The sequence below is a fragment of the Diabrotica virgifera genome, chromosome 3 (genome assembly GCF_917563875.1).
Source record: "Diabrotica virgifera virgifera chromosome 3, PGI_DIABVI_V3a".
Lineage (NCBI taxonomy): Eukaryota > Metazoa > Arthropoda > Insecta > Coleoptera > Chrysomelidae > Diabrotica > Diabrotica virgifera.
Window position 1 is genome coordinate 23,661,533 of NC_065445.1, and position 12,787 is coordinate 23,674,319.

The following is a 12,787-nucleotide window of genomic DNA, read 5'->3' on the forward strand; positions in this document are numbered from 1 at the left end:
TTAAGAGAGTTGAAGCTATAACATACTTGGGAAGCAGAATCTCTGATAATTGGGATCCATCCACCGAAATACGTTGCAGAATTGCTCAAGCCAAATCAGCATTTTTCCGTTACAAGAAAATTCTATGCGGTCATGACATAAATTTGAGTCTTAGGACAAGAATTTTAAAGTGTTACGTGTTTTCCGTTCTTCTCTACGGAGTTGAGTCATGGACCTTAACAGGAAGAATGCTTAAGATGGTTGAATCCTTTGAATTATGGTGCTATCGAAGAATGCTGAGAGTAAGCTGGATGGACAGGGTGCGTAATGATATTATTCTGAGCAGGATGAAGAATGGCAGAGAACTGGTAAAAATGATAAAGTCTAGAAAACTCGAGTATTTTGCGCATGTTTGTAGACATCCGGAAAAATATTCTACATCTAATTATGCAGGGTAAAATATTAGACAGAAGAAGTCGAGGAAGAAGAAGAACATCTTGGTTAAGAAATTTGAGGCAATGGTTTGGTCACACTTCGGAATCGCTCTTCAGATCTGCTGCGAATAAAGTTATGATATAGTCCAGTCGGGTTAGACGAATAACAGGCCTAACCTTGCATTAGGAGCTGCCCCAAATTTTATTTTTCTAATCTTTAGGGAGGGTTAATATTAGTATAAATTTAAAATCTCGACTGAATTCCACCGTTGCGTTAGCCGCCATCTTGATTTTAAACGAGAACCGTTTTTGCTCAATATCTCCGCCATTTTCAATTTTTTGACAAAAAGTGTACAAACTGAAATTGTTGAAAATACGATTTTCTATAATTTCATTTATTATAATTTTTTTCGTGCGGTCGATATTTTCCGAATTATGAGGGGAAAATAGTGACAGTTGGAGCATAATTATTGAATTATTAAATTATCTCGTTTATTATTAATTTTACAACAAATATGTACCCATACAAAAATGAAGAGAATTAAATTCTACACAATTTTTATCTCTTCATTTTTTGCTAAAATTAATATTTAAGGTAGTACGTATGCGGTAATGGCGCGAGCGTAAGACCGGATTGATTTTATAGCAATTGTTTTTGTTCAATATCTACGCCATTTTCAACTAAAATTGTTCAAAATATAATTTTCTACAATTTCCTTTTAACAATTTTTTTCATGCGGTTGATATTTTCCGAGTTACATGGGAAAATAGTAAAAAGTGGTGGGGAGAGCATAATTATTGAATTGAATTTTGTTTCCGAGCTGCCCCAAATTTTAAAATTCTATCCTTTAGGAGAGATCAATAGTAGTGTAAATTTAAAACCTCGACTGAATTCCGCGGTTGCATTAGCCACCATATTGATTTTAAATGAGAACTGTTGTTGCTTAATATCTCCGTCATTTTCAACTTTTCGACATAAATGGTGGGAAAGAAAATTGTTGAAAATAAAATTTCCTACAATTTCTTTGGCACAATTTTTTTATACCATCAATATTCTCCGATTTAAGGGGAAAATAATGGAAGCGGAGGGGAAGCATAATTATTGAATTGTCTCATTTATTATTAACTTTACGACATAATTGTACATAAACAAAAATAAAGAGAATTATATTTTATACAATTTTTGAAACTTCCAATGAAACATCAACCAAACTAAGTATATAAAAGACATAAAAAGACATTATATGCATTAAGTTCACTTAATTTTATTAACTAGCGGGTTTTATTGGTTAAATTTGTCGGTCGATATTTTAAGTATTATTTCAGCTAATATATCGTGATGTTTCAACAATTTTTTTTAAATTTTGGACCCTGTTGGGGGGAATTTTCCCATTTCCCCCCATTGTAGACCCGCCACTGTTTCTCTCAAAAAATTGTAGTAAATCGTAATTGCAACAATTTCAGTTCTTACACTTTTAGTCGAAAAGTTGAAAATGGCGGAGATATTGAACAAAAACAATTGCTACAAAATCAATCAGGTCTTACGCTCGCACCTTTACCACATACGCACTACCTTAAATATTGATTTTATCAAAAAAATGAACGGCAACAAAATTGTACAAAATTTAATTCTCTTCATTTTTGTATAGGTATATATTTGTTGTAAAACTAATAATAAACGAGATAATTCAATAATTCAATAATTATGCTACAACTGTTACTATTTTCCCTTCATAACTCGGAAAATATCGACCGCACGAAAAAAATTATAATAAATGAAATTATAGAAAATCACATTTTCAACAATTTCAGTTTGTACACTTTTTGTCAAAAAATTGAGAATGGCGGAGATATTGAGCAAAAACGGTTCTCGTTTAAAATCAAGATGGCGGCTAACGCAACGGTGGAATTCAGTCGAGATTTTAAATTTTTACTAATATTAACCCTCCCTAAAGATTAGAAAAATAAAATTTGGGGCAGCTCCTAATGCAAGGTCAAATGCTATCCCGACTGGGCTAATAGCCAACATGATCGCTAACGTTCGATAAACGGACATAGCACCCGAAAAAGAAGAAACCTCATATAGTACAGAAAATATGGCATCAGTGGGACAGTTATTAGTTAAAAAGTCGAACTGATTTTGTGATAAAATGTTGTTATCAATGAGAAAGGACATAAGTCGGGTTTTTATGAGTCTTTCAATAATTTTGGAGAGTACCGGTAGTAAAGCAGTAGGTCTATAGTTGCAGGCATTAGATTTTTCAGCACCCTTATGAAGAGAAAGAAATAGACTGATCATACCGGCCGCGCTTCATGACAAGATCTCTTGGATTCATTGGTACTATCTCTTTTTAACACATTGTATCGAGAAACTAAGTGGTGGTATAGGCACGTTAGCGAACTTCATACTTCTCCCTACTTAAAAATGACTTAAATAATAATGTCGCAGCTTTACTATGTGTAAGAGTGAAGCAGAACCCATAAGAAAAATGAGATGGTGTCGTTACTTCACTCTACACACGGCTCAGTCGATTTATATTTACGTCTCTGTAGTTAACTGAGTATTTTTGTCTATTTTTGCTAGTAACTAGTAACAGTCATTTTTTATGTAGGTACATCATTTTTCTGCAATGCATATTCTTTTATATTTAAATTCAGTAACTATTCAGATCTATTCAGATCTTTATTATTGTTTAATATTTTAGCAAAGCGAAGCCATCCGTGATTTGGTAGAGTCTTCCAAATGCCATGAAGTATCAGTATTACGTAGATATAATGTAAATGATGTAAGTGTAAACGATATGATTATAGATCCTGAGGATCTTGTTCCTGGAGATCTTATTGTTCTTCGTTCCTCAAAGTATACAATGCCCTGTGATGCCGTCCTTCTTACAGGCGAGTGTATCGTTAATGAAAGCGTCTTAACAGGTATGTGAATCTTTTTCTTCACATGCAAATCCACTAATGACTAATGGATGTAGGCCAGGAACCGAAGCTTTTCACCTCGCAATTTTTACAGAATAAATCAATTTGCTTGAAAAATTGAGAATAAGTAGTGGATAGTCCAAGGATCAAAATCTATATGATGCCGAAAGGCGCTTTTACCATGGGGGTGGTTGCCACCCCATCTCGGGGGTGGAAATTTTTGAAGTTATACTTCTTTAGGCACGAGTGTGGATTTTTAAATTCCCTGGCGCATGCGCACACCGACAGTAAGGTATTAGTCGCTGCATCTTTTAAGTTATGTAGCGCAAATAAGGTGTGCGTGAAAAGAATATATTATTAGTGTTTTTAGTAAATATATTTATCATAATTTTTATGACTGTGGATTTGTCTTCCTCCTTATAAGTATTATTGAAAATGTTTATTTTCAATTAATGTATCTGCAACCGTGATTGTAATTATGTCCGAGAAATGATCGACTGAATACAAAAGCGGTGGTAGCTGATCGGTAGAGCATTCGCCTAGGGATCGAGAGGTCCCCTGTTCGAATCCTGACAAAGTCATATCCTTTTTTTTTAATGTTTGGTATTCTTTTTGTTCTTTCTAAAATTAGTTTAATATTTAAATACAATACAAAAAAACTGTTTAAAGTAGATAGGTATATTGATTTCGTTGAAATCATAATATGAAGTTAGATTATATTATAATAGAAGTATAACTTCTTACGTGCGTACAAAGTACACACACATTCCTTTTTTATTATATTTTGACCGCAAAAGTTGATAAAAACATTCATTCTAAGCAAAAAATGTTCTATACATTTTTTTGATAAAATTAATAGTTTGCGATTTATTTGCTATCGAAAGTGTTAGTATTGTATAGAAAAGATCAATGTTTTTCGAGATACTCATTTACGATTCACTCAATTTTTGCTGTAGAAATTTTTTTTTCAAACCAAGTTATTGGGAATTAAATAACCTACAATTTTATATTGAAACATTTTTTCGTATCTTTGATGCTAATCTTTCTATTCTGAAGAAAATGGAATTTTTTACCAAACTACAAAAATTCGTTATTCGCTTTTAACTCTAGTTTTTAAAAACTGATCATTCTAAGCCAGTTAAACTTCTGGAGTCTATTATTAATACATAAATAAATAAGAATGAATAAGGAGAATGACTAAAAACACAGCTAACTTACATTATTATGCTACCAATTGGATTTCTCCTTTTTTTTTTCAAAAAGATATATTGATTTTTAACCGTAACTTTTTTATTTTTTATCTAAAAAAGTTTAGTAAAAAATAATTTCGTATGTTTTACAAGGTCTATAAGCCTATGAATATTAAATCTTTTTAAAATCATCAGTCGCAGAAAGAGGTGACTTTGAAAGGGTTGGTAAAGGTGGTTTTTGCATGTTTTTATAAGTTTTAATTGTCAATAGCTCACTCAATTTTTGACGTAGAAAAAATTTCTGCAACCCAGGTTCTTGGGAATTAAATAATCTACAATTTTATATTTAAACATTTTTTCGTATCTCTGATGCTAATCTTGCTATTCTGAAGAAAATGCCATTTTTTTCCAAACTACAAAAAGGCGTTATTCGCTTTTAACTTCTTTTTTTAAACTAATCATTCTAAGCCGGTCAAACTTCTAGAACCTATTAATAATACATAAATAAAAAAGACCGAATAAGGTCAATGACGAATTTTAATTAGGGTGGTAATTAGGGGGTTGCTTGCAATCACTTTTTCGCTGAAAAAAAAATATGAACTGACATTATTTTTATTATAAGTCACTTAATTTTTGAGCTAGAGACTTCTTTTTTACTTCTGCAGATAGATATTTTTATGTACTTTGAATTAGTTTGACCAAGTTGTCCTCGAAAAATGCATAGTTTTCCCGTCTTTTGACTTTGAAACTACAATATTTAGCATTTGACGAAGAAGAGCCAACATATAATAAAGTATAGCTCGATTACTATTGGTCTGTAAGAAAATTAAAAAAAAGGTTTTGTTTATTTTTTCAAAAGGTACATTTTTGTTAAGTAAAGTTGTTTTGATAAAACGAAAACTTTTGGAGTTATTAGTAGAAAACTTTTTAAAAATCATTGATTTTTTCGATATAAAACTAGCACTTTCGATAGCAAATAAAACGAAGACTATCAATTTTATCAACAAAATTTATAGAACGTTTTTTGCTTAGAATGAACGTTTTTATTAACTTTTGTGATTAAAATGTAATAAAAAAATTCCACCCCCTAGATGGGGTGGCAACAACCCCCATGGTAAAAGCGCCTTTCGGTATCATATAGATTTTATCCTTAGACTATCCACTACTTATTCTCAAATTTTCAAGAAAATCGATCCCTTCTGTAAAAATTGCGAGGTTTTGTCCTATTTTAAGCTTCATTACTTGGACTAATGTTACGATCACATTTTTCATTAATTCTCTGTTTCTTAAAATATGTAGGAATCACCAGAATTTCGTAGAATCAGCATGCTTCGCCATTACTTTTTTATTTACTTTCTACTCCCGTATCATCATCATCATTCTCTTTACCTTATCCCTATGCGGGGTCGGCTTCCCTAATTGCATTTCTCCACACAATTCTATCTTGGGTCATATCAATGTTAATCCCCTTTACCAACATGTCCTGCCTTGTGGTCTCCCCCCCAGGTCTTCTTTGGTCTTCTTCTCCTACTCCTTCCAGGAATCTGCACTTCAGCTATTCTTCGTATTGGGTGATTAACGTCTCGACGTTGAACATGACCAAACCATCTTAACCTATGCTCTCTCATTTTGGCATCAATTGGTGCTACACCTAGACTTCCCCTAATATACTCATTTCTAATTTTATCCTTCTTTGTCACTCCACTCATCCATCTAAGCATTCTCATTTCCGCCACATGCATTCGCTGTTCCTCTTTCTTTTTCACTGCCCAACATTCAGTTCCGTACATCATAGCCGGTCTTATGGCTGTTTTATAGAATTTTCCCTTCAGCTTCATTGGAATTTTTCTGTCACACAACACACCACTCGTTTCTTTCCACTTCATCCATTTAGCCCTAATTCTACTGCATGCATCTCCATCTATTTCTCCATTACTCTGTAATACCGATCCTAGGTACTTAAAACTATTGATTTTCACAATCATTTCACCATCCAAAGATACCATTTTATTTGTAGTAACTCCATCTTTAAATGAACATTTACTTTCTACTCCCATATAAATATGTTATAGGATAGACATAACATCGTAGTAACCTGATTTTTATGGGGATTGATAAATCTTGATTATTCCGATGTGATATTTAAATTTCATATTTTTAGGTGAAAGTGTTCCAGAAACGAAAACAGCTCTACATTCCGGAACAGAAACGTATGATGTAGACGAGCACAAGCGCCATACTCTCTTCTCTGGCACAACCGTCATCCAGACTCGTTATTACAACAGCGAACATGTTCTAGCAAGAGTCGTACGGACTGGTTTCGATACGACGAAGGGATTACTTGTCAAAAGCATTCTTTTTCCGGTACCAGTCGATCTCAAATTTTACAGGGACAGTATGAAGTTCGTTTTGGTGCTATTTTCCGTGGCGATGATTGGGATGACGTATTGTTTGTATTTATATATTTCTAGGCATGTAAGTATTAACAATTTTACATTATCTTATGACGGTTTTCCACTAAACGGACAAAACAAAACACAAACTCGTGTCTAATAAAACAAAACTGTAAATTTTTACAAACTTTTTGAAGTTTGACTGTTAAAAACCACAAGACCACAATGCTAAACAAATTAGAAACATTCGAATTGTGGTGCTCTCGACGGATCGTAAAGATTATAAACATCAAATAGGAGAAAAACAGAATACTTCGGCCATATAATTAGAGGACCTAAATACCATCTACTTGGCCTTATAATACAAGAAAACGTGTAGGGAAAGAGATGGATTGGTCGAAAGAAACTTTCATGGGCATTAGACAATGGGTGGTTCCACAGTCGAAGAATTATTTCACGAAGCAGCCGATACAGAATACGATAGCTAAAGAAGAAGAATTTTTAAATAATAAAGCTTATTTCAACACATTTTTGGATCCTTTAGGTTGTTAATCTAGATCCTTTATTTTACTGTATTTAACCCATTAATTTCATCTCACTATGTACCGGGTGTCCCAATAAGAATGGCGCTCGGCCATATCTCAGGAACCGTTTATAGTACAGCTTTGGGAAAAAAAAATTTATAACAAATGTTGCCTCGAGAAAATCCTGGAAATTATTTTCATAATTGTAAGTCCACCGCTAGAGGGCGTAATTGAATATCAAAAATTAAAAAATCGAAATTTTACAAAATTTGCCTAATGAAAGGGCACTGGAAATCCGATTATCGTATTCTTCATAAAATTCTGCGCATATTTTATTTCACAAGTTTAAGTCTACCTGTGCAAATAAGAGGTGGGGGTGAGTGGAAACCTTGTTATGAAAAAAATCGCTGTAAGTCCGGTTCTGCTTAATCGATTTTTGCAAACTTGGTCTTGTTGAAAACAGCTCTTTTTCGTCTGTGTAATAGTTATAATTTGGAAACAGCCTATTACGTAATATGCCGGCTAGGAGGCGCTAGTTATTTTCTTTTTAGAAATCTAGTTTTCTTTGGAAAATGTTAAACACAAGTATGTATTTTTTTCCTGTATTACAAAATTAGACCAAATTAGCAACAGAATACCGAAAACCGCATGTCTATACCTTTTTTCTATCTCGAGATATCTTAAGAAACGCGTAAATTTTAAACATAACTGTTGCTGTCATATAAGTGGAAATATATAGAAACAAGTAGTGTGCTATGGAAAAGAAACATTTTCCAGATGTCACCGTATATAATAAATCAAAACAAAATATGAAAAACTCTACTACTGGGGTAACGTCTTTGGGGATATTTCATTGCATATATTCTAGCCGCAACAGTTGCATTTCTTATGCATTCAAAGAATGTGGCTATCATGTCAAATGCTTCTTAGTTTGTAAGAATCATCTTGAATTTCACTCTGTATAAATTTTATATAAAATTTAATAGAAACAAACCGCAACAAACCATCAATGAACAAATTTTTATGTTTTACTGATTTGACACATAATTTGACACATGATGACTTTTTGAAGTTAATACTTCTAATAGTTCTATTTTTTTCCATAGCACACTACTTGTTTCCACTTGGACTTCCTAACTTAGTTTACCGGTGATAATAACAGTTACGTATTTATCTTAGTTGGGAATAGGATAATTGATATTAAAATATAATGAAATAAAAATTAAAAATTTGTGTAGAAAATCTGACGTTTTTACATTTTCTACGATTCATCGAGAGAAAAGCAAATGCGCAGAGGCAACAATTCATAAAAATTTACATATTAACGCTATTTTTTGGTATTATTTTAAGTATTAAAATTAGTGTAATATTTAAATAAAAATAAAATTAAACTGTTTACAATATATTTATTTCGTTAAAATCATAATAATAGAAGTATAACTTCTTACTCGCGTACAAAGTACACACACTCTTTTTTTGTTATATTTTATAGTGTTATTTGTCTTATTGTTGTTTTGATTCATTATATACGGTGACATCTGGACAATGTTCCTTTGTTTATTTCCATAGCACACTACGTGCTTCTATATATTTCCACTTAGATGACAGCAACAGTTATGTTTAAAATTTACACGTTTCTTAAGATATCTCGAGATAGAAAAAAGGTATCGACATGCGGTTTTCGGTATTCTGAAAACTAGAAGAAAACTAGATTTCTAAAAAAATAAATAGCGCCTTCTAGCCGGTATATTACGTAATAGACTGTTTCCAAATTATAACTATTACATTGACGAAAAAGAGCTGTTTTCAACAAGACCAAGTTTGTAAAAATCTATTAAGCAGAACCGGACTTACAGCGATTTTTTCATAACAATGTTCCCACTCACCCCCACCTCTTATTTGCACAGGTAGACTTAAACTTGTGAATAAAATATGCATAGAATTGTATGAAGAATACGATGATTGGATTTCCAGTGCCCTTTCATTAGGCAAATTTTGTAAAATTTCGATTTTTAATTTTTGATATTTAATTACGCCCTCTAGCGGTGGCCTTACAATTATGAAAATAATTTCAAAGCTATTCTCGGGGCAACTTTTGTTAAAAAATTAGTTTTCCCAAAGCTGTAGTATAAACTGTTCCTGAGATATGGCCGAGAGCCATTCTTATTGGGACACCCGGTACACTGTGACCCCCCCCCCAATTTTTCTTCTAGTGTTAGCCCAGAAACAGACGAACCACTCTGCAGCGCTACTCTGTCGCGCCACAAAGTAGCTTCCGATGATTAGCCGTAAATTCCTATGTAAATAACGTGCCATTCCAGACGAGCGACAGTGGCCAGCCACTGTCGCCGATCCTCGCTGCTAGTGGCGTCCATTACAAAATCATTGGCGCTACAAAATCGCCTGACTAAGCCACTCTGTGGCGCCACAGAGTAGCGCTGCAGAGTGGCTCGTCTGTTTCTGGGCTTAGTGTTTCCTTACGGTAAAAGTTAATTTGATATTATATTTTTGTAGGCACCATTGAAAGATATTATTATAAGAACTTTAGATATAATAACGATCGTAGTACCGCCAGCGTTACCAGCCGCGATAGCTGTCGGCATTGGCTACAGTCAGAATCGCCTGAAGAAAACTGGAATTTTTTGCATAAGTCCGGCCAGAATAAATGTTTGTGGAAAAATCAAAATTGCTTGTTTTGACAAAGTACGTATAATGTATTATAAATTGCTATAATTAAGATAAGAAATAATCACCACTACACGATATATCAAGAATCATACAAGTTTTAAATCACGAATTTAAGTTTTCCGTTCTGTATATATGGTTTTAATCTTCACCTTACAAATATTCTAACTTATAGACATTCTAATTCCATCTTAAAAATTCGGTGAAAAACACTTGGTGGCCATTGCTAGCAAAAATTACAGTGTTTGTTTGTTCAGTTTTAATTGCATCGAATAGCGCTTTATTTTAGAATCTCATAAGTGGCTACTTAGGTTTTAAATTGGTCTAAAAAGTGCCGATCAAGTTATCAGCGTTGAGTGTCTTAGCCAGTGGGAGGAAAATCTTCCATGGCGAAAATTTAATTCACTTTCTAATTAGATCTTGAGGAAGTCAGGCCGTACTCGTCTTTTTAGGTCTAGGAATTATGGACCATTTTTAATGTTTGAGTATCTTTGGCAATTGTAATGATTTGTAATAATAGGCAATAAAGTTATACTAGGTAAAGTAGGACAGCTAGGTATACTAGGTAGGACAGTATACTAGGTAAAGTTTTTTAACTTTTTGTTTCTGTATCGTGCAATAGCATCATAGCCCGCGTTGGGCGCCATTAAAGTGTAACACACAGATGTGTAACACATAAAGAACGAAGGCCGCGTTACTCTCAGAATCGGAAGAGATATGGGATAGTTCTTTGGATCATTCTTACTAGTACATAAATATAAATAAAATTAGAGAAAAAGCAAAAATTATAACATAATAGCTACTAGAGCTAAACCAGAAATAGAGAATGAATAAAAAAAGAAGACAAGTCATAAACAATTTGCCAAAAAGGCGCCACTTTGTCTTTTTCTTCGACAGACAAAGAACACTCTTAAAACGAAAATACTTATAAAAACAAATAACAAGTAACAATATCACCTACTTTGTATGGTTAAAGATACCTTTTCGTTTGTAAAAGAGAGAACTCAAAACAAATTGATTGGCCAGTTGGTTGCTACAACCAGTGCAAATAAAACAAACACACGCACACAGTAAGTATTTATATGTTTTTATATATTGGTATTTTGCAGACAGGTACTTTAACCCACGATGGTTTGGAGATGAATTGTGTGATACCTTGCACAGAAGCTGCATTTTCCGATCCAGTAAGCGATGTTCGTCAATTAGATGTAGAGGCAAAACTTGTTCAAATAATGGCTACTTGCCATTCTTTGACAAGAGTCGAAGGTGTATTAAACGGTGATCCTTTAGAATTAAGCATGTTTGAGTTTACAAAGTGGGTGAGTTATGTTTTTGTATCTTTTCGTTCATTACAGTGTGGTTGTGCCCTATTATATTAGTAAACGCATAACTAGTGCCTGGAAAAAAGTCTTTATTAGTATAGGCTGTGAAATTACTTGTAAATAAAGCTTATCTGTAGTATATTTAGCATCAATTTTCGAGGCTATATAAATATACTCTCGGTAATTTGTTTTGTTTTTTAAATAAATAATTTTTTTAGGAATTAGAGGAACTTGGAATGACAGAAACCGCACGTTACGATATGTTAGCTCCAACTGTAGTGGGGCCCACATTAAACCATAATTTAAATCCTTTAGATATTAATAAAACTGAGGTATGTATGTATTTTATTTTGTAGACCACATGTATGTTTAAAAATAACGATGTTAATAACAACTTATATCAATCTGTTTTATTCGAAATATCTTTTTCTACTACTGCGACTAGCATTAAAAAACTTAAGACTTCAAAATTAAAAAGCAGCATAGGGCATAGATGACAGCACAGCTAGATATCGAAAAACTGAAGCAACAATATACAAGTAGAACTACGTCGCAGAAATAATAAAAAAACACTAATAAATACTGACAACCTTCACATTGGGAATAATTAAAACCAAAATCAAAGCAAACGGAGACCTGACTGTAACAGCGCCGGACTCCATTTGCGATTTGTAGTCGCGCGATTGTTTTGTCGCGAAGATTGAACACATTGTTTCAAATACAAGTCAATTCATTTGCGACTTAATAATCATGGTTTGACTTGTATTTGAAACAATGTGTTCAATCTTCGCGACAAAATAATCGCGCGACTACAAATCGCAAGTGGAGTCCGGCGCTAACTATAGAAAGAATAACTTATGAAGATTTCGAAAGAAATACGAAAATGTTAACATATTTATATAAAATGAAAATTTTCAATCTTTAGTTTTTGCATCCCGCAAAAACATTGCAAGTTTTTAAGGACAGGCGCTACAGACCTTTATTACCACGTATATGGAAGTAATATTAAATAATGAAAGTAACTACAATCCTACTGTATGTTAGTGATGTTGATTATAGTTACTTTCGAGTATTCGTTACAAATCGTTACTTTTGTATAAAATAATCCTTTACAGTATTACTTTGATTACTATGATTACTTTTGTTACTTTTGTATTTGAGTACCGGTAATCATATCGAAAATCGTATTTCTCAGTAGGTAGGTATTTTGTATGCCTCATTGCAATTGTAACTAAGCTTATAGACAGTTGTTTACCCCAGGGCAAAGTCCCTAAGAGCTGGAACAACTGTAAAGTAATCTTATTACACAAGAAAGGTGATAATCGAAAGTTGGAA

The 12,787-nt window shown here is 33.1% G+C and overlaps 1 protein-coding gene across 1 annotated transcript in view; it reads left to right on the forward strand.

Annotated features, from left to right (window-relative positions):
- The window catches only part of LOC114349503 (polyamine-transporting ATPase 13A3), a 71,120-nt gene that overhangs the window by 15,240 nt on the left and 43,093 nt on the right, over nucleotides 1-12,787 (forward strand). The window contains exons 5-9 of the mRNA XM_050646381.1: nucleotides 3,119-3,341; nucleotides 6,690-7,003; nucleotides 9,960-10,148; nucleotides 11,240-11,449; nucleotides 11,671-11,784. Coding sequence (XP_050502338.1) covers nucleotides 3,119-3,341; nucleotides 6,690-7,003; nucleotides 9,960-10,148; nucleotides 11,240-11,449; nucleotides 11,671-11,784 — 1,050 coding nt within the window. The remainder of the gene's footprint in view (nucleotides 1-3,118; nucleotides 3,342-6,689; nucleotides 7,004-9,959; nucleotides 10,149-11,239; nucleotides 11,450-11,670; nucleotides 11,785-12,787) is intronic.